This window comes from Cherax quadricarinatus, chromosome 51 (genome assembly GCF_038502225.1).
Source record: "Cherax quadricarinatus isolate ZL_2023a chromosome 51, ASM3850222v1, whole genome shotgun sequence".
Taxonomy (NCBI): Eukaryota; Metazoa; Arthropoda; class Malacostraca; order Decapoda; family Parastacidae; genus Cherax; species Cherax quadricarinatus.
Window position 1 is genome coordinate 19,371,455 of NC_091342.1, and position 21,685 is coordinate 19,393,139.

General features: G+C 42.4%; 1 protein-coding gene across 1 annotated transcript; it reads left to right on the forward strand.

The window, feature by feature from the left end:
* The first annotated feature begins 740 nt into the window (after window positions 1-740).
* On the forward strand, window positions 741-21,635 carry LOC128694578 (uncharacterized). The gene is made up of 5 exons (XM_070095629.1): window positions 741-805; window positions 1,210-1,941; window positions 8,309-8,560; window positions 19,316-19,336; window positions 20,294-21,635. Exons 1-5 carry the CDS (start codon window positions 794-796, stop codon window positions 21,260-21,262), a joined length of 1,986 nt encoding a protein of 661 aa, XP_069951730.1. The 5' UTR covers window positions 741-793; the 3' UTR covers window positions 21,263-21,635.
* Window positions 21,636-21,685: the final 50 nt, after the last annotated feature.

Consider the following 21,685-nt stretch of genomic DNA (forward strand, 5'->3'; position numbering starts at 1 on the left):
TAGAGGTGGGGGAGAAAGAGGGTGAGAGAGAGAGGGGGGGATCAGGGGAAGGAGTGGGGGATTGGCAGGGGGATCAGAGGAAGGAGTGGGGGATTGGCGGGGGAGGGTAAGGGGGGAGAGAGTGTGTGTGAGTCTGTGAGAATGTGTGGTCGTAAACGTGTGTGTGTGTGTGTGTGTGTGTGTGTGTGTGTGTGTGTGTGTGTGTGTGTGTGTGTGTGTGTGTGTGTGTGTGTGTGTGTGTGTGTGTGTGTGTGTGTGTATGTAGCTGTATGAGGGTTTATTAAGTGGAATTGTGAATTGTGGTGTATGAGAGTGAATGTGGAGTTCAGTGGTCCCTTACCTGTCCCTTACGTGTCCCTTACCTGTGCGTGTGTTTGTGTGTGTGCCATGAATTTATATTATAAACAGAGGCCACTTCTTATGTACGTGGTTAGAAAGACAGTGTATGTGAACAAGAGCAAAAATTTCAAGGCTCATCGAGCCTTAGATAAAGGCAAGGCTGTGTGCACGCATTCACCCATCTAGTTACTAGCCAGAGTTAAATAGAAGAAGCGCACTTTAATCGTATCATCATCCCAGTGACTTACATGAGGAAGAGGAAGAAGAGGTGGACTGCCCGGTCAGGACATCTCAGCTGTGAAGGGTGTGGTCGTTTTCTTTTTTCTTTTTTTTTAGTCTAGCAACAGGTGTGATGGTGAGCAGTGGGTATATAAGGTGGAACAACTGTGGACACCAGCACACAACTCTGCTCTCCTCCTCCAACACAAGACAAGTTGACTTGTTGAGAGCAGTTATGAAGTTCTTGGTGAGTATCTTAAGAAACCATGTATTGTGGTTCACCTATGATACTATTACTTTCTCTATTTTATATGTGTATATGCTGTAAGTGTAAATGAAACAGACTTCAGAAATAAAGTCTGTCGTTTACATATATTGTCTACTACTGTTTCTATGACGGCCAAACAGATGCTTCTCCTTGGATCACAGTTGTCATTACCAGTCACCAGATCCCACCTTTCATCCCTATTGGTCAGACACATCGAAGGGTTTTCTTATGACATCGAAGTGTCCCACCCAGGCAGGATGCTAAGAGAATAACACATCCATCATTCGTTCATTACATAGCAAACATTTCTACTTCTCAGCAAATTATTTTCTCTGAAAATGCAATGTAAATTTTATGTGTGAAAATATTTGTTATACCAACAGGTTGTGGTTGCAGCAGCAGTGGCTGCTGTGAGTGCCCTCCCCACCAACCCAGGTTTTGTGCTCCCTGCTGGTAACATCGGCCTCTCGGGCATTACCCGCATTGATGGCACAATTGAAGGCTTCACGGGTGACTTCACCCGTGACATTTTGCTCATCGGACCTTCTGGGATTGTGACTAGGTCTGGCAACAACGTTCAACTAGACAGCAACCTTCACAGGGTTAGGCGAGCATACTATGGTTTTACTCGCCCTGAAGGAAGTGTTGGTTTATCTGGTATTGTCCGCACTGATGGTACCATTGATGCTTTCCCAGGTGACTTCACCCATGACATTGTTGCCATTGGAGACTCTGGAATCGTGACCAAGTCTGGCAAAAACGTTCAGCTAGACAGGAACCTCCACAGGGTTAAGCGAGCATACTATGGCTTTACTCGCCCTGAGGGAAGTGTTGGTTTATCTGGTATTGTCCGGACAGATGGCACTATCGAAGCTTTCCCAGGTGAATTCACCCATGACATTGTTAGCATTGGACCATCAGGGATCGTGACCAAGTCTGGTAAGAATGTTCAGCTGACCGCAGACCTGCACCGCGCTAAGCGACATATCATCGGTGACTCAGGAATGCTCACATCCTGGGGCCAAGCCGTGCTGTTCAAGAAGCCCTTCACCACCATTCTGCTAGATGGACCCAGCGGCATAGTCCTCTCCGACGGCCAGCTTCTCCAAAAGCCTGTTGAGTAGACCTGACCATAACGTGCCAAATGACCTACTCTTCTCATATCATACACTTCATGTTGTTACTGTTTTCTATCCAAGAACCAGATAATTCTCTTTGTATATATTGTTCAATAAACTGTCATATAAATTTATGTGCCGGACTGGTGCATAAGGTCTTGCAACTGTCTGACGCCACATACTTGACAGTAGGGTTGTCTGTATAAAGCATATTTTCTGATTATGAGTAAAATGCTGAGAGATATAAGAATGTAACAAAAGTCAGTTAGCACTGTCGATCTTACAACCCATTTTATTTTGCCTTGCATGGAAAGAATTACCTACTTGCTACTTTTGTTCCGCATTGCACATTTCCTGACAAATAAAAAACTATATCAATTTATATTTTTTCTATGCATTTAGAAAATATTTTTAATATTCCTCCGTAAGCCATGCGTGTCGTATGAGGCGACTAAAATGCCGGGAGCAATGGGCTAGTAACCCCTTCTCCTGTAGACATTTACTAAAAAAGAGAAGAAGAAAAACTTTATAAAACTGGGATGCTTGAATGTGCGTGGATGTAGTGTGGATGACAAGAAACAGATGATTGCTGATGTTATGAATGAAAAGAAGTTGGATGTCCTGGCCCTAAGCGAAACAAAGCTGAAGGGGGTAGGGGAGTTTCGGTGGGGGGAAATAAATGGGATTAAATCTGGAATATCTGAGAGAGTTAGAGCAAAGGAAGGGGTAGCAGTAATGTTGAATGATCAGTTATGGAAGGAGAAAAGAGAATATGAATGTGTAAATGCAAGAATTATGTGGATTAAAGTAAAGGTTGGATGCGAGAAGTGGGTCATAATAAGCGTGTATGCACCTGGAGAAGAGAGGAATGCAGAGGAGAGAGAGATTTTGGGAGATGTTAAGTGAATGTATAGGAGCCTTTGAACCAAGTGAGAGAGTAATTGTGGTAGGGGACCTGAATGCTAAAGTAGGAGAAACTTTTAGAGAGAGTGTGGTAGGTAAGTTTGGGGTGCCAGGTGTAAATGATAATGGGAGCCCTTTGATTGAACTTTGTATAGAAAGGGGTTTAGTTATAGAAAAGTTTAGTTTAGTTAAGAAAAAGAGGATAAATAAGTATACAAGATATGATGTAGGGCGAAATGACAGTAGTTTGTTGGATTATGTATTGGTAGATAAAAGACTGTTGAGTAGACTTCAGGATGTACATGTTTATAGAGGGGCCACAGATATATCAGATCACTTTCTAGTTGTAGCTACACTGAGAGTAAAAGGTAGATGGGATACAAGGAGAATAGAAGCATCAGGGAAGAGAGAGGTGAAGGTTTATAAACTAAAAGAGGAGGCAGTTAGGGAAAGATATAAACAGCTATTGGAGGATAGATGGGCTAATGAGAGCATAGGCAATGGGGTCGAAGAGGTATGGGGTAGGTTTAAAAATGTAGTGTTAGAGTGTTCAGCAGAAGTTTGTGGTTACAGGAAAGTGGGTGCGGGAGGGAAGAGGAGCGATTGGTGGAATGATGATGTAAATAGAGTAGTAAGGGAGAAAAAGATAGCATATGAGAAGTTTTTACAAAGTAGAAGTGATGCAAGGAGGGAAGAGTATATGGAGAAAAAGAGAGAGGTTAAGAGAGTGGTGAAGCAATGTAAAAAGAGAGCAAATGAGAGAGTGGGTGAGATGTTATCAACAAATTTTGTTGAAAATAAGAAAAAGTTTTGGAGTGAGATTAACAAGTTAAGAAAGCCTAGGGAACAAATGGATTTCTCAGTTAAAAATAGGAGAGGAGAGTTATTAAATGGAGAGTTAGAGGTATTGGGAAGATGGAGGGAATATTTTGAGGAATTGTTAAATGTTGATGAAGATAGGGAAGCTGTGATTTCGTGTATAGGGCAAGGAGGAATAACATCTTGTAGGAGTGAGGAAGAGCCAGTTGTGAGTGTGGGGGAAGTTCGTGAGGCAGTAGGTAAAATGAAAGGGGGTAAGGCAGCCGGGATTGATGGGATAAAGATAGAAATGTTAAAAGCAGGTGGGGATATAGTTTTGGAGTGGTTGGTGCAATTATTTAATAAATGTATGGAAGAGGGTAAGGTACCTAGGGACCTAGGGATTGGCAGAGAGCATGCACTCTGGCTATCGAAACCAGGTTCATGCATAGTTCCTTTGTATAAAGGCAAAGGGGACAAAAGAGAGTGCAAAAATTATAGGGGGATAAGTCTGTTGAGTATACCTGGTAAAGTGTATGGTAGAGTTATTATTGAAAGAATTAAAAGTAAGACGGATAATAGGATAGCAGATGAACAAGGAGGCCTTAGGAAAGGTAGGGGGGTGTGTGGACCAGGTGTTTACAGTGAAACATATAAGTGAACAGTATTTAGATAAGGCTAAAGAGGTCTTTGTGGCATTTATGGATTTGGAAAAGGCGTATGACAGGGTGGATAGGGGGGCAATGTGGCAGATGTTGCAGGTGTATGGTGTAGGAGGTAGGTTACTGAAAGCAGTGAAGAGTTTTTACGAGGATAGTGAGGCTCAAGTTAGAGTACATAGGAAAGAGGGAAATTATTTCCAAGTAAAAGTAGGCCTTAGACAAGGATGTGTGATGTCACCGTGGTTGTTTAATATATTTATAGATGGGGTTGTAAGAGAAGTAAATGCGAGGGTCTTGACAAGAGGCGTGGAGTTAAAAGATAAAGAATCACACATAAAGTGGGAGTTGTCACAGTTGCTCTTTGCTGATGACACTGTGCTCTTGGGAGATTCTGAAGAGAAGTTGCAGAGATTGGTGGATGAATTTGGTAGGGTGTGCAAGAGAAGAAAATTAAAAGTGAATACAGGAAAGAGTAAGGTTATGAGGATAACAAAAATATTAGGTGATGAAAGATTGGATATCAGATTGGAGGGAGAGAGTATGGAGGAGGTGAATGTATTCAGATATTTGGGAGTGGACGTGTCAGCGGATGGGTCTGTGAAGGATGAGGTGAATCATAGAATTGATGAGGGGAAAAGGGTGAGTGGTGCACTTAGGAGTCTGTGGAGACAAAGAACTTTGTCCTTGGAGGCAAAGAGGGGAATGTATGAGAGTATAGTTTTACCAACACTCTTATATGGGTGTGAAGCATGGGTGATGAATGTTGCAGCGAGGAGAAGGCTGGAGGCAGTAGAGATGTCATGTCTGAGGGCAATGTGTGGTGTGAATATAATGCAGAGAATTCGTAGTTTGGAAGTTAGGAGGAGGTGCGGGATTACCAAAACTGTTGTCCAGAGGGCTGAGGAAGGGTTGTTGAGGTGGTTCGGACATGTAGAGAGAATGGAGCGAAACAGAGTGACTTCAAGAGTGTATCAGTCTGTAGTGGAAGGAAGGCGGGGTAGGGGTCGGCCTAGGAAAGGTTGGATGGAGGGGGTAAAGGAGGTTTTGTGTGCGAGGGGCTTGGACTTCCAGCAGGCATGCGTGAGCGTGTTTGATAGGAGTGAATGGAGACAAATGGTTTTTAATACTTGACGTGCTGTTGGAGTGTGAGCAAAGTAACATTTATGAAGGGGTTCAGGGAAACCGGCAGGCCGGACTTGAGTCCTGGAGATGGGAAGTACAGTGCCTGCACTCTGAAGGAGGGGTGTTAATGTTGCAGTTTAAAAACTGTAGTGTAAAGCACCCTTCTGGCAAGACAGTGATGGAGTGAATGATGGTGAAAGTTTTTCTTTTTCGGGCCACCCTGCCTTGGTGGGAATCGGCCAGTGTGATAATAAAAAAAAATAATAAAAAAATACACATACTGTATATTTTACACATGCTTCATAGGAGGCATGATGTAATGTTCAATATTTTTCAGAAAACACAATCTGAAAAATACTAGATATATTTTGGTTGCTTTGTGATCCGAGGAAGGTATCTGTGTATCACGTAACTCTAGTCTCTTGTACCTCAATGGACGGGATAACAACTGTGCAGAGTGAGGCATAAGTTTTGTAGTGCAGTTAGAAAACAATTGAAAAATTAGAAGAGTCCTTCATAGGTTATCATATAGGAAGTAACATCCCGATTTCTTCACTAAAATGGCAAATTAAGACATACACAGTCCAGAACTAATTCAAACTTCTCACTTAGAAACACCAACTTTGAAGCGAAACTGAAGAAGCTTTCCCTTGTTATCTCACATAGACCAATATTCTAAATTACACAAGCACATTAGGTCTTAAGCCGCTCAGAAGTTCTATCATCAAGTTCTCAACATGGAAGTATCAAAGCTAATCAGATGAGTCATTCAGAAATTATTGCATGAAAAACAATATTTAAATTTTCCAAATTTCTTCCTTGAAAAAGGCAAATTAGATCTTTCACATTCGAAAATCAGTCAAAATTGTTCTCTAAATAAGGCTGACCAGCGTTTAAGGAATACGTAAATAATAAGTAAGCGACAAATGAGTAACTGTTATTTAGATTTTGGGTAGATAATATTCAATCTTGTTATGGGTACATTATATAGACTTAACCTTGAATAACCCAATAAAGTTCAATGCTGTGACTTATTTCTGATCAGAAGAAACATTCTCCTGTTATTTTAAGAAAAACCAATAAAAGAAAATTAGTGCGTTAAGACTTGCACAACCTAAAATCAAAGAGAAAATTTATTTGAGGAAAACACATCAGCATTAAAAGTTTGAAGGTGACCAGATATAGTCACAGTTAATGTAAAGAATGAAAAATATTGCATCTCCACAGCGTAAACAAAAAATTAATTTGTTCCATAAGACGCATCATCCATTAAAAACTAATGCCACTGAGAAATGACTTATTGTAATCAGAGGAAAACAGTAAAACCATAGGTGTTGTATAGCGGCTGGTGATTGGGAGGCATTCAGATTCAAGCCGAGGAAGGGGAGGATAAATCCAGTTCTGTGGATCAAGAGCCCCTCACCAGTACCGAGGCACCCTTGCAAACCCAAACTCCATTTATTTAATACAAAATAATTTTATACCATTTCAAGATTGATGGTGGCAAAATTGCACCTACATACTCCATTAACAACACCAATCTTCCTCTAAGTAGCATATATGATTGTCGAAATTTTAATGCCGATCAGAAGAGGCTTTTTAAAGTTATTGCATGGAAAATATTTTCGAGGACAGTCTACACGAAACTGAACAGACAGGAACCTGCACTTGTTAATTGTTCCATGAACCTTCACCTAGTACTAGTTCACCAGTTTAAAATTTGAAGCTGATCAGATAAGTCATTCTGTAGTCATAAAGGAAAACCTTGAAGTAAGTTAGTGAAAGACAAGAACATTGTGCCGTAAAGTAAAAGGACACAAGTGCAACTAATGTGACATTTATTGTAGCAACGTTTCGCTCTCCAGGAGCTTTATCAAGCCATTACAAACAATACATGGACACAGAGGGTATATAAAGGCTCAGAGTGAGGTGAATACTAGTGAGGTACCATTTCGATGTTCACTAGTGGTAGTAGTAGTAGTAGTAGTGGTAGTGACAAAAGCAACACCAGAGTCGCCATCGCTTCTACCACTTCAATAAAGGATCTAACCAGGACAAAACCCAAGCACCACGAACCAGTCAATGCAGGAGTTTACACTATACCCTGCGGAGGCTGTGACAAGATCTACGTAGGTGAAACAGCAAGAAACCTCGACACCCGCCTCAATGAACACATATACGCATGTAGGAACGACAACTTAAACAACGCCTGTGTACAACACCGAAATTCCACCAATCATCTTATGAAATTCAGAGACGCCCAATTAGTGATAAAAGAAACTAATTTCCGCACACGCAAGTGCCTTGTATCAGCACTGATCGCTGTTTCGAATACAATTAAACAAAACAACGGCAGCTTCACCATCTCCGAAGTCTTAGCAAGAATCCTCCTGAAAACAGTAAACCCTGCCATCACATAGTCTCTCCTGTTATACTACACAAAGCACAGAGAGTGAACACTGAAACAACCTGCCTCATTCCAGTTTATATTTGTCCAACCTATTTTTATGTTACCCAAGTAATAGCTTTTATATCCTTTTACTCATGTACGAATTAATTGCTTTTGTCACTACCACTACTACTACTACTACTACCACTAGTGAACATCGAAATGGTACCTCACTAGTATTCACCTCACTCTGAGCCTTTATATACCCTCTGTGTCCATGTATTGTTTGTAATGGCTTGATAAAGCTCCTGGAGAGCGAAACGTTGCTACAATAAATGTCACATTAGTTGCACTTGTGTCCTTTTACTTTACATATTGTCGGTAATTCTACCAACTTTATTACAACATTGTGCCGGCTGTGGCATAAAGTTGTACAGTATTTAAGGGCTCACAAAACTCATGAAAATTTAAAACACATGACATGTTGAAGGATAAGGTTGTACTTCATAAGGAGGAAAATGAGGAGCTGAAAATTCGCCTGGATAAGTGTAGCATTAACAGTGAGGATGTTGGTGTTAGTGAAGGAAAACAGGTTACCAGCAGTGAGGAACAGACTGGCAGCCGTTACAAGTTGGTAGAAGTTTCCAGTAAAGGAAGAAACATCAAAGTAATTAAGATTAAAAGAGAAGATTTGAAGGTAGAAAATCGCTTCTTTGTTCTCCAAGACGAATGTACTTCAATGGTCAGGTGTCACTAACTCCTCTGCTAATAAAGGTAAGAATATCCTTGTGGTCGGTGACACAAGTAAGATATATTGACTGTGAGACAAAAGGTGTTTCTCATGAGCTGGTGCTGGAGACATAGTCAACAGGTTGGATAATATCACGTCAGGTAATGGGAACAAGCCTGCTTCAGTGCTGATGGAAACGATATTGGGAAAGGCAGGAGGCACTCCTAGATAAGTACAGGTCAGCTATTGATTTAATTATGTCTAAGGGAGTGATCCTGATCATATGTAGCATCTTGCCTAGAAGGGGAGTGGGCAATGAATAAATGTCTAGGGCAATTGTGTAAATTGCTGGTTAGACAGGTACTGCAAAGCATTTGCAATTCCATTCATTGACAACTGGGACAATTGCTATGGCAAATGTGATAAGTATGCAAGGGACGGGGTACATCTCTTTGGGGCAGGAGTGGTAGCATTAGCCAACTCGGTTGATGGGGGTCACTGCTGACTTGTCCAGGACTTTCAACTGATAGAAGATTGAGGTATAGGTGTGTAAACAGGTTGCAGCACGCTAGATGAAAGCAGTAAATATTATCAGGATGCCTCAGGGATATGTTTAAAAGACATTGTTCACCATAAAGTTATTAATAAATGCAATGGAACTTGTCAACAAACAAAGAGAAATAGTATAGGGCAGCGAGTGACTAGCTCCCTTAAGGTTTACTATATTAATAGTAGGAGTATAAGAAATAAGATAGAACAATGATTAATTGCATGTGCAGGAAGCATAGATATTACTGTTATAACAGAGACCTGGTTCAACCTAAAAGATAGAGAAATGGCATCTGAATTCCACATACATAGCAAATTAGCCCACATCGATAGGGTCAACAAAAAAGGTAGTGGAGTTAAGATGTATATTAGAGATAATTTAAAGTGTTGCATTAGGCAAGGTAGAAAATTAGAAGCGTTTGACACTGATTCTGTTTGGCTACAGGTTCTTGAGGGGGTCGTGAAAAGCTAAGCTTGGGGGTGATTTACAGGCCCCCAAACCTTGATAGGGAATGCAGTAAACATCCATGGGACAAAATTCATAAGGCATCTAGATACGAAAATGTTACGATGGAAGATTTTAACTGTAGACAAATTGACTGGAGCAATCTGACAGGAAATCTTGAGTCTCGAGGCTTTCTTGATACAATCCAGAATTCCTTTTTAAAACAGTTTGGCATTGTGCCAGATAAGTGTAAAATGGCAAATGTGATACCTATCTACAAAGTAGGAGACAGGTCCATAGCTTCGAATTATAGACCAATAAGCCAAATCTCCATTGTGTTAAAATTGATGGAATCAATAATTACCGAGGCTATTCGAAGCCTGTATGTCACAGCGTCACTCATTTGCACAGAACTACTAAACACCTCAAATGATGTAGTTGAAGTTTTGGCGGTAAAGATCGAAAACCAAAACCTTGTCATTGTGGTAGTATACAAGCCTCCAGATGCAACTTCCCAGTAATTCCAAGAGCAGCTTGAGAAAATTGACCACTGCCTGGAAAATCTCCTGACTCCTGCCCCAAACATTTTACTACTAGGAGATTTCAACCTGAGACACCTAAAATGGAGGAGTATAACAAACAATGTTTTAGCAGAGATCACCCCAGGAGGCAGCTCAGATGAAAATTCACACACACACACGAACTATTAAATCTCTCCAATAAATTCACCTTAAACCAGCAAATAGTAGAGCCTACAATACTAGAAAATACGCTGGACCTCATCTTCACTAACAATGATGGTCTGATACGTAATATAACTGTATCAAAGATCACAACATAATAGAGGTACAGACATGTATGCGCAGGGCTCCGGACCAGCAAAATGTGAGCAGTCATGAAGGTCTCTTCACGAAATTCAATTTCAATAACAAAAACATACAATGGGATCAAGTAAACCATGTCCTGAATGAAACAAGCTGGGAAGATATCCTAAACAACACGGACCCGAACATCTGCCTTAAAAAAATGAATTCTGTGGTTCTTGAGATCTGCTCAAGACACATTCCATTAAGAAAAAGAAATATGTAAACTAGAAAGAGAGAAATGTTCCCTATACAGACGAAGGCGAAGAGTCACAGAGCTGCTGAGTGGGGTCAATATATCTGAAATACGAAGGGAAGCACTAATCAATGAAATTGCAAATATCGAACTTAAGCTGAAGGAATCTTATAGGAGACAAGAATCACAGGAAGAACTAAAAGCCACAAAGGAAATTAAAAAAAAATACTTCTTCTCTTATGCCAAATCTAAGGGAAAAACAACATCCAGTATTGGGCCCCTGCTTAGGCGGGATGGGACATACACAGATGATAGCCAAGAAATGAGTGAGATACTAAAGTCCCACTATGACTCACTGCCCACTCTAAGGGTCGACAATCCAAATGAATTCTTTTTGAACGAAACCCAAAATCTGGCCATCCCAAAACTCTCGGATATTATTATAACTCCACAAGATTTTGAAGAGGCAATTAATGACATGCCCATGCACTTTGCCCCAGGCCCAGACTAGTGGAACTCCGTATTTACCTGGAGTTTACCTGGAGAGAGTTCCGGGGGTCAACGCCCCCGCGGCCTGGTCTGTGACCAGGCCTCCTGGTGGATCAGAGCCTGATCAACCAGGCTGTTGCTGCTGGCTGCACGCAAACCAACGTACGAGCCACAGCCCGGCTGGTCAGGAACCGACTTAAGGTGCTTGTCCAGTGCCAGCTTGAAGACTGCCAGGGGTCTGTTGTGGAATACACAACGGCATTCCTGATGAATACCGCCGTTGTATGTTCCGATGAATACTTTCGAGATATTGCTGCTGAGAAATATTCTGGTGTACAGTTGGGACATGTGATACATACTGGGGAACATGTGAGAAATTTCGATGCGTGTCAAATGACTGTAAATAAGGGTGATAACGTGCCCTAGAACAGTGCTTACGCTGCGGAGAATGGTGTCTCGGACTACGTGCCAGGGGTCTATTGGTAATCCCCCTTATGTATGCTGGGAGGCAGTTGAACAGTCTCGGGCCCCTGACACTTATTGTATGGTCTCTTAACTTGCTAGTGACACCCCTGCTTTTCATTGGAGGGATGTTGCATCGTCTGCCAAGTCTTTTGCTTTCGTAGTGAGTGATTTTCGTGTGCAAGTTCGGTACTAGTCCCTCTAAGATTTTCCAGGTGTATATAATCATGTATCTCTCCCGCCTGCGTTCCAGGGAATACAGTTTTAGGAACCTCAAGCGCTCCCAGTAATTGAGGTGTTTTATCTCCGTTATGCGCGCCGTGAAGGTTGTCTGTACATTTTCTAGGTCAGCAATTTCACCTGCCTTGAAAGGTGCTGTTAGTGTGCAGCAATATTCCAGCCTAGATAGAACAAGTGACCTGAAGAGTGTCATCATGGGCTTGGCCTCCCTAGTTTTGAAGGTTCTCATTATCCATCCTGTCATTTTTCTAGCAGATGCGATTGATACAATGTTATGGTCCTTGAAGGTGAGATCCTCCGACATGATCACTCCCAGGTCTTTGACGTTGGTGTTTTGCTCTATTTTGTGGCCAGAATTTGTTTTGTACTCTGATGAAGATTTAATTTCCTCATGTTTACCATATCTGAGTAATTGAAATTTCTCATCGTTGAACTTCATATTGTTTTCTGCAGCCCATTGAAAGATTTGGTTGATGTCCGCCTGGAGCCTTGCAGTGTCTGCAATGGAAGACACTGTCATGCAGATTCGGGTGTCATCTGCAAAGGAAGACACGGTGCTGTGGCTGACATCCTTGTCTATGTCGGATATGAGGATGAGGAGCAAGATGGGAGCGAGTACTGTGCCTTGTGGAACAGAGCTTTTCACCGTAGCTGCCTCGGACTTTACTCTGTTGACGACTACTCTCTGTGTTCTGTTAGAGAGGAAATTATAGATCCATCGACCGACTTTTCCTGTTATTCCTTTAGCACGCATTTTGTGCGCTATTACGCCATGGTCACACTTGTCGAAGGCTTTTGCAAAGTCTGTATATATTACATCTGCATTCTTTTTGTCTTCTAGTGCATTTAGGACCTTGTCGTAGTGATCCAATAGTTGAGACAGACAGGAGCGACCTGTTCTAAACCCATGTTGCCCTGGGTTGTGTAACTGATGGGTTTCTAGATGGGTGGTGATCTTGCTTCTTAGGAGCCTTTCAAAGATTTTTATGATATGGGATGTTAGTGCTATCGGTCTGTAGTTCTTTGCTGTTGCTTTACTGCCCCCTTTGTGGAGTGGGGTTATGTCTGTTGTTTTTAGTAACTGTGGGACGACCCCCGTGTCCATGCTCCCTCTCCATAGGATGGAAAAGGCTCGTGATAGGGGCTTCTTGCAGTTCTTGATAAACACGGAGTTCCATGAGTCTGGCCCTGGGGCAGAGTGCATGGGCATGTCATTTATCGCCTGTTCGAAGTCATTTGGCGTCAGGATAACATCGGATAGGCTTGTGTTAACCAAATTTTGTGGCTCTCTCATAAAAAATTCATTTTGATCTTCGACTCTCAGTCTGGTTAGCGGCTTGCTAAAAACTGAGTCATATTGGGACTTGAGTAGCTCACTCATTTGTTTAAGTAGGGGTCCAATACTGGACGTTGTTCTCGACTTTGATTTGGCATAGGAGAAGAAATACTTTGGGTTTCTTTCGATTTCATTTATGGCTTTTAGTTCTTCCCGCGATTCCTGACTCCTATAAGATTCCTTTAGCTTAAGTTCGATACTTGCTATTTCTCTGACCAGTGTCTCCCTACGCATTTCAGATATATTGACCTCTTTTAGCCGCTCTGTTATTCTTTTCTGTCGCCTGTAAAGGGAGCGCCTGTCTCTTTCTATTTTACATCTACTCCTCCTTTTCCTTAGAGGAATAAGCCTTGTGCATACATCGAGTGCCACCAAGTTAATCTGTTCTAGGCATAAGTTGGGGTCTGTGTTGCTTAGTACATCTTCCCAGCTTATATCAGTTAGGACTTGGTTTACTTGGTCCCACTTTATGTTTTTGTTATTGAAGTTGAATTTGGTGAATGCTCCCTCGTGACTAGTCTCATTATGTCGGTCTGGGGCTCCACGCATACATGTCTGAACCTCAATTATGTTGTGATCTGAGTATATTGTTTTTGATATGGTGACATTTCTTATCAGATCATCATTGTTAGTGAAGATGAGGTCTAGTGTATTCTCCAGTCTAGTAGGCTCTATTATTTGCTGGTTTAAATTGAATTTTGTGCAGAGATTTAAAAGCTCGTGTGAGTGTGAGTTTTCATCAGAGCTGCCTCCTGGTGTTATTACTGCAACAATATTATTTGCTATATTCCTCCATTTTAGGTGCCTTAAGTTGAAATCCCCCAGGAGCAAGATGTTGGGTGCAGGAGCTGGAAGATTTTCCAGACAGTGGTCAATTTTTAACAGCTGTTACTGGAATTGCTGGGATGTTGCATCCGGAGGCTTGTAGACTACCACAATGACTAGATTTTGGTTCTCGACCTTTACTGCTAAAACCTCCACTGCATCATTTGAGGCATTAAGCAGTTCTGTGCAAACAAGTGACTCTGCAATGTACAGGCCAACCCCCCCCCCTTTTGCCTGTTTACTCTGTCACATCTGTATAGGTTGTAACCTGGGATCCATATTTCGTTGTCCAAGTGATCCTTTATGTGGGTCTCAGTGAAATCCGCGAACATTGCCTTTGCCTCTGCAAGCAGTCCACGGATGAAAGGTATTTTGTTGTTTGTTGCTGGCTTTAGACCCTGTATATTTGCAAAGAAGAATGTTATCGGACTGGTGGTATTGTTGGTACTGGGGGGGGATTTTTTTCCGGCATTAGTATCTATATCTGTTGGTTTGGAGTGGAGGCCATCGACTGTGGTTCCACTCCAGGAATGACTGGATTTGGTGTACGATTTCTGCCATTTCCTGCCAGTTTTTTTTCTTTCCTGGCACTGAAAAACCTCTCCCTCTTGAGTGGCTGTGGCTACCCAGGTTTTCCCATGGCCTGGATGTTTTGTATCTTTTTGTCCCCTTTAGATGGTGTGCCTGGCAATTTAAGTTATAGCACAGTCTTTCCTGTACTTAAGAAGTACACATTTCAGGGTGAAAAAGCTTACAGGAAGGGAGTTTGCATTTTCCTGTTGTCATATGGGCATGGCATTTTCTAGGGTGGTCACAGTTGCACGTCCCGTCTGTTTTTCGAGATTTCCCATGTCTGCAGATACCAAGTGCATAGTATGTGCACAGGCTTGGTTTCCGTTTGCCTTGGGTTTCTGTGACTGTATTCCCTGTTGGTGCATGTTTCCCTGTCTTATTCCTGTTCATCAAGAACTGCAAGAAGTCCCTATCGCGTGCCTTCAGCATTTTATGGAGAGGGAGCATGGACACAGGGGTCATCCCACACACACTAAAAACAGCAGACATCGCCCCACTCCACAAAGGTGGCAGTAAAGCAATTGCAAAGAACTACAGACCGAAAGCACTAACATCCTATATCATAAAAATCTTTGAGAGGGTTCTAAGAAGCAAGATAACCAACCACCTAGATACCCAACAGTTACACAACCCAGGGCAACACGGGTTTAGAGCAGGTCGCTCCTGCCTGTCCCAGCTTCTGGACCACTATGACAAGGTCCTGGATGTGGTAGAGGATAAACAAAATACAGATGTAGTATACACAGACTTTGCAAAAGCTTTCGACATTTTGACCATGGTGTAATAGCACACAAAATGCGGGATAAAGGAATAACGGGAAAAGTTGGTAGATGGATTTATAGCTTCCTGACAAATAGAACACAACGAGTAATAATAAACAGAGTAAAGTCACAGGCAGCCATAGTAAAAAGCTCTGTTCCACAAAGCACAGTACTCGCTCCCATTCTATTCCTCATCCTCATTTCTGACATAGAGATGTAAGCCATAGCTCCGTGTCTTCCTTTGTGGATGACACCCGGATCACCATAGCAGTGACCTCCATCGAAGACACAGCGAGACTCCAAGCGGACATCAACCAAATCTTCGAATGGGCCACTCAAAACAATATGAAGTTCAACGAAGAGAAATTTCAACTACTCAGATATGGAAAACTTGAAGAAATTAAAAATGTGTCAGGGTATACCACAAATTCTAACCATACAATAGAGCGGAAAAGTAATGTGAAGGACCTGAGAGTGATAATGTCAGAGGATCTCGCCTTCAAAGATTATAACAATGTATCTACCTCATCCACTAGGAAAATGATAGGATGGATAATGAGAACCTTCAAAACTAGGGACGCCAAGCCCATGATGATTCTCTTCAAATCGCTTGTGCTCTCTAGGCTGGAATACTGCTGTACACTAACGGTCCCCTTCAAGGCTGGCGACATTGCAGACCTGGAGAGTGTACAGAGAACTTTCATGACACACACATAAATGCGATAAGGCACCTAAACTACTGGGAACGGTTGAAGGTCCTTGATCTGTATTCCCTCAAACGCAGGCGAGAGAGATACATGATAATATACACTTGGAAGGTCCTGGAGGGATTGGTACCAAACCTTCACATGAAAATCACTCCATATGAAAGCAAAAGATTCGGCAGGAGATGCAACATTCCCGCAATAAAAAGAAGGGGCGCCACGAGTACACTGAGAGACAACACAATAAGTGTCCGGGGCCCAAGACTGTTCAATTGCCTCCCAGCATACATAAGGGGGATTACCAACAGACCCCTGGCTGTCTTCAAGAAGGCACTGGACAGGCACCTAAAGTCAGTAACTGACCTACCAGGCTGTGGTTCGTACGTCAGCTTGCGTGCGACCAGCAGTAACAGCCTGGTTGATCAGATCCTGATCCACCATGAGGCCTGCTCTCAGACCGGGCCGCGGGGGCGTTGACCCCCGAAACCATCTCCAGGTAAACTCCAGGTATGTATATGGACTTTTCATGGATAGATGTGTGGTTGACAGGCAACAGAGTTTACATAAACGAGCAGAAATCAGAGGACGCGTCACAAGTTGTTAATTCTGACGAGAACGCTAGAGCGCTGCAGGAAGATCCGAATAAACTGATGAAGTGGTCGGGGAAGTGACAGATGCAGTTTAATACAAACAAAAGCAAAGTTCTAGGCGTTGAAAAGAAAAATAACCATGGTACATATAAACTAACTAATATAGATCTTATCATTCTGATTGTGAAAAAGATTTGGGAATTCCGGTAATCTAAAACCAAGACAAGAGCGCGTAAATGTTCTCAATAATGTAAATAGAATTATTAGCTTCATATCAAGAAGTATAAATAACAGGATGTACATGTACATGTTGCAAATATGTCAAATTCTTCATGTATAACATGATTTAAACGGGAATGAACATTTCACACTATTTTGCACATAAAATCGGCAGAGGTGCATCTACACACCTGAATTTCAGTCTCCGCCGTCGTCACATTACTAGCTAACTTCTTGGAACGTTGAAATTCAAAACAGCAAAAGAGTTTTAAAAGTTGTTGGTTATTAATTAAGCCGTATCATGATTCACTTAGCCTTATTCCCTAACTTTCCTGCCTTTTTACTTTAATTTCTCCCTCCCTCCCGTAGCTCGGTTGGTAGCGCACTCAGCTCACATTGAGTGTTCGTGGTTCGATCCCCTGTACGGGTGAGAACACTGGGCGTGTTTAAGACATTTTTGTTCCTGTTCACCTAGCAGTAAGTACGTACCTGGGTGTTAGTCGACTGGTGTGGGTCGCATCCTGGGGACAAAATTAAGTTGCCCGAAATGCACCGTATAACCAGGGGATTTCTATATAGTATGTCATTGTTATCAGCTAGGTCTGTATAAGTTGTAACATGTATCTGTAGAAATAAGGATTATTATTATAAATAATTATTATTATTATTAAGTCCTGCCTTCCTGCCTGCATTCCTCCCTCCCTCCCTCGATCTATCAATCCTTCCTATATTAGAGGAATAACTAGCGGCCAGTGACTTATTACGCTGGCAGGTGTCCTAGTGTATCAGGGAATGAAGGAAAGAAAGTCAGAGGAAGGAAGTAGGTGAGAAACTCAGAAAAGTTAATTTAAAATATTTATTTTCAAAATATTATTATGTACATATATAATTTTTGAAAAGCCTTCAGAATGCACAACATTTTGAGAAAAGGAAGAGGGGGGGGAGGGAGGGGGGAGAGGGAGGGGGAGAGGGAGGGGGGAGAGGGAGGGGAGGAGAGGGAGGGGGGAGAGGGAGGGGGGAGAGGGAGGGGGGAGAGGGAGGGGGGAGAGGGAGGGGAGGAGAGGGAGGGGGGAGAGGGAGGGGGGAGAGGGAGGGGTGGTTTTATTGTTATATTCCATCATACAATGTGAATTTAATAGTGTGGAAATCTGTCAGCCTGAGCTGGGAGACACCAGTAGGGCGGTGGGGATGTCGTCAAAAAATTTTATTAAAGATTCAGTAGCTACGGCAGCTTTACAGGTTTTGCTTCAGAAGAGCTGGTAATAGCAACGAGAGAATTAGGTTCCGGTGCGTAGTTAACAGCTAAATATTGTATTTTTCCCCAGACTACGCACACAAGATGTTGTGGCAATTTTTGTGGTCCTTCAGCACGCTAAAATATTTGTTTAGCTGTTGTACGACACAAGACGCTAGTACCCTCGCTTGTTTATAAGCTAGAAAACGGACTATGTACTCACCTAATTCACCTAATTGCACTCACCTAATTGTAGTTACAGGGGTCGATACTCAGCTCCTGGCCCCGCCTCTTCACTAATCGCTACTAGGTCCTCTCTCTCCCTGCTCCATGAGCGTTATCATACCTCGTTTTAAATCTATATATAGTTCCTGCCTCCACTCAACTGAAGTTTGAACCCATGGCGAGTGAGTCCTAAAACTCCACGCCATGGGTTCGAGTACCACCCAATCCATGATTTATCTGTAATCGTGTTATTACGATTTCGTGAGTCAAGTTATCGTTCAAAGTAGGAAGCGACTGACGCAGCATATTAATGATGTACTGATCCTCACTCCTTACAGTGATTGAAAAAACTTTGCTGTAGACGAAGAAAAACTGCAAATTGAGATTCTGTAATCTAGTTACGATTGTCATTACTAATGATTTGCGGCACACATAAAAATAATTGTTTACGTTGTTTAACTGAGCATGTCAACAAGGTTGTTCAGTATTCCATAAAACGTGACACGTAAGTGCTCTTGGTTGTTTATAAGATTGAAAAAACTGCATGTGATGCGGGTGCAACCGTAACATCCTCACACAGCCTGTTTCAGACGAACTGCATAATAGCAGCCCAGAGATCACAGAGGGACACATGGCCTAAAATGTTTACCTGAGGCCCGGGGGGAGACCAGACTCTAGAAGGTCTCACAGACACTCGTTGTTAGAGATATGATGGTGTATTGCTTACCAGTTCCGTGACCTCAAGAATGAGCATAGGTAATCCAGCTTAGCTAAGGGTGATGCTGTATCACTGTGGTCACTAATCCAGTTACGGGCCAGACTCAACAGTTTTGTACAAACTGAGCGATTCTCAAATCAAAGTGCGTTGAAGGGCGGGCAGGTTTAGGATGTAAAGGTTGATTTATTCATTGACGGGACATCTCAACGGTGTACGAGGGCGTGGTCATTGTTTTTACTAGTCTAGTAACAGGTGTGAATTTGGGTATATAAGGTGGAGCAAATGTGGACACCAGTACACAACTCTGCTCTCCGACATCGAGACAAGTTGACTCGTAGCGAGCAGCCATGAAGTTCTTGGTGAGTATTTTAGCTGCGAGTCACACACGCACGCACACATATTCTAGGAGAAACTTATGACAACGTTTCGATCCAGGTTCAGGTAGGTTTGCCATGACGGGTTCTGGCCCGTTCCGACTTGGACCATTAACTAATTAATGACCCAAGTGGGATCGAAACGTCGTCATAAGTGTTCCCTCCTATGAGAGAACTTTAACTAGAGCAGCCACAGTTATGTTGCTGTGTGATTCGTATGTAAAACCATACTTTTGTGGTCACAGTGGGATCCATTCTAACATTGCTATACTGAACAAAAATCCACCTAGTTGGGTTAATCTTGTGAGACTGATATAGTACAGTGATTAGTACACTAGTCTTCGAGTCTTAGGACTCGCTTACCATGGATTCGAGACCCACCCGTTCTGTGACTTCACTTGTTTTTCAAGTTTCACCCGAGAGACACCACATCTATTGGAATTAAAATATAGAGCCTTCTAAATTAAGAAACACTCGATGCACAACATATGCCTTTACTTCCTAAAACGTAGATAAATGGTTCAGAGAACCGACAAGTTGATAAATCAGATACATGTGCAGCATTTGGGTATCTTTACTGAGGAAACGTATCGAAACAGTGGCTTCATCAGTCCAATACAAAGAAGAGTGGTGACGATCAGAACAAGGTTGAAGTAATCAGTCCCTCAGTCTCGGCTCGATGTAATCGGTCCATCAATCTTGAAAATATTGATGGAATGAAAACATCGACTCCAGGTTAAGGGACTGTTTATCTCAAGTTGCTTCTGATCTTTACTACTATCCTTTGTATTGGACTGATGAAGCCACTGTGTGGCGAAACGTTTCCTCAGGAAAGATACCCAAGTGCTGCACACATGTGGTTAAATTATCAGATTCCTGAAATATTTTTCCAGAATAATTTAGTGTACATTTTACGTATGAAAATATTTGTTATACCAACAGGTTGTGGTTGCAGCAGCAGTGGCTGCTGTGAGTGCCCTCCCCACCAACCCAGGTTTTGTGCTCCCTGCTGGTAACATCGGCCTCTCGGGCATTACCCGCACTGATGGCACAATTGAAGGCTTCACGGGTGACTTCACCCGTGACATTGTGGCCATCGGACACTCTGGGATTGTGACTAGGTCTGGCAACAACGTTCAGCTAGACAGGAATCTCCACAGGGTTAAGCGAGCATACTATGGTTTTACTCGCCCTGAAGGAAGTGTTGGTTTATCTGGTATTGTCCGCACTGATGGTACCATTGATGCTTTCCCAGGTGACTTCACCCATGACATTGTTGCCATTGGAGACTCTGGAATCGTGACCAAGTCTGGCAAAAACGTTCAGCTAGACAGGAACCTTCACAGGGTTAGGCGAGCATACTATGGCTTTACTCGCCCTGAGGGAAGTGTTGGTTTATCTGGTATTGTCCGCACTGATGGTACCATTGATGCTTTCCCAGGTGACTTCACCCATGACATTGTTGCCATTGGAGACTCTGGAATCGTGACCAAGTCTGGCAAAAACGTTCAGCTAGACAGGAACCTTCACAGGGTTAGGCGAGCATACTATGGCTTTACTCGCCCTGAGGGAAGTGTTGGTTTATCTGGTATTGTCCGCACTGATGGTACCATTGATGCTTTCCCAGGTGACTTCACCCATGACATTGTTGCCATTGGAGACTCTGGAATCGTGACCAAGTCTGGCAAAAACGTTCAGCTAGACAGGAACCTTCACAGGGTTAGGCGAGCATACTATGGCTTTACTCGCCCTGAGGGAAGTGTTGGTTTATCTGGTATTGTCCGCACTGATGGTACCATTGATGCTTTCCCAGGTGACTTCACCCATGACATTGTTGCCATTGGAGACTCCGGGATCGTGACTAAGTCTGGTAAGAATGTTCAACTGACCACAGGCTTGCACCGCGTCTAGCAATACATCGATAGCGACTCCAGCATGCTCACTTCCTGGGGCCAAGGTGTCCTATTCAAGAGGTCCTTCACCTCCATCCTCTTAGAATGACCCAATGGCATAATTCTCTCCGACGACTGTTTTTCAATAGCCTCTGTAGTAGACTCGACTATGCAGGTTTATGGCATATAAACAGTTCTAACTGTTTGAAATATAATTTGTCTGTATAAAATATATTATAGCTATGCTCACAATTTTAAACGAAACTATAATAATGCAGCAAAAGTTAAGATACTTAGCACCATCGTTCTTAAACCTATTTTTCTTATGTCTTCTGTACAATGTAAATTACTCGATAAGTACTTTGTTTTGCAAAACATTTAAAGAGAAGTAAAAAAAGTATATATAAACTTGTATTTTTCTCCAAATTTAAAAAATTGATCA

Bases quoted from the DNA above. Each gene is read 5' to 3' on its own strand.
- LOC128694578 (XM_070095629.1), top strand. The intron at 1,942-8,308 runs GTTGAGTAGACC...GACATGTTGAAG, and splicing joins GCCAGCTTCTCCAAAAGCCT to GATAAGGTTGTACTTCATAA. The intron at 8,561-19,315 runs GTCAGGTGTCAC...GTTGACTCGTAG, and splicing joins AAGACGAATGTACTTCAATG to CGAGCAGCCATGAAGTTCTT.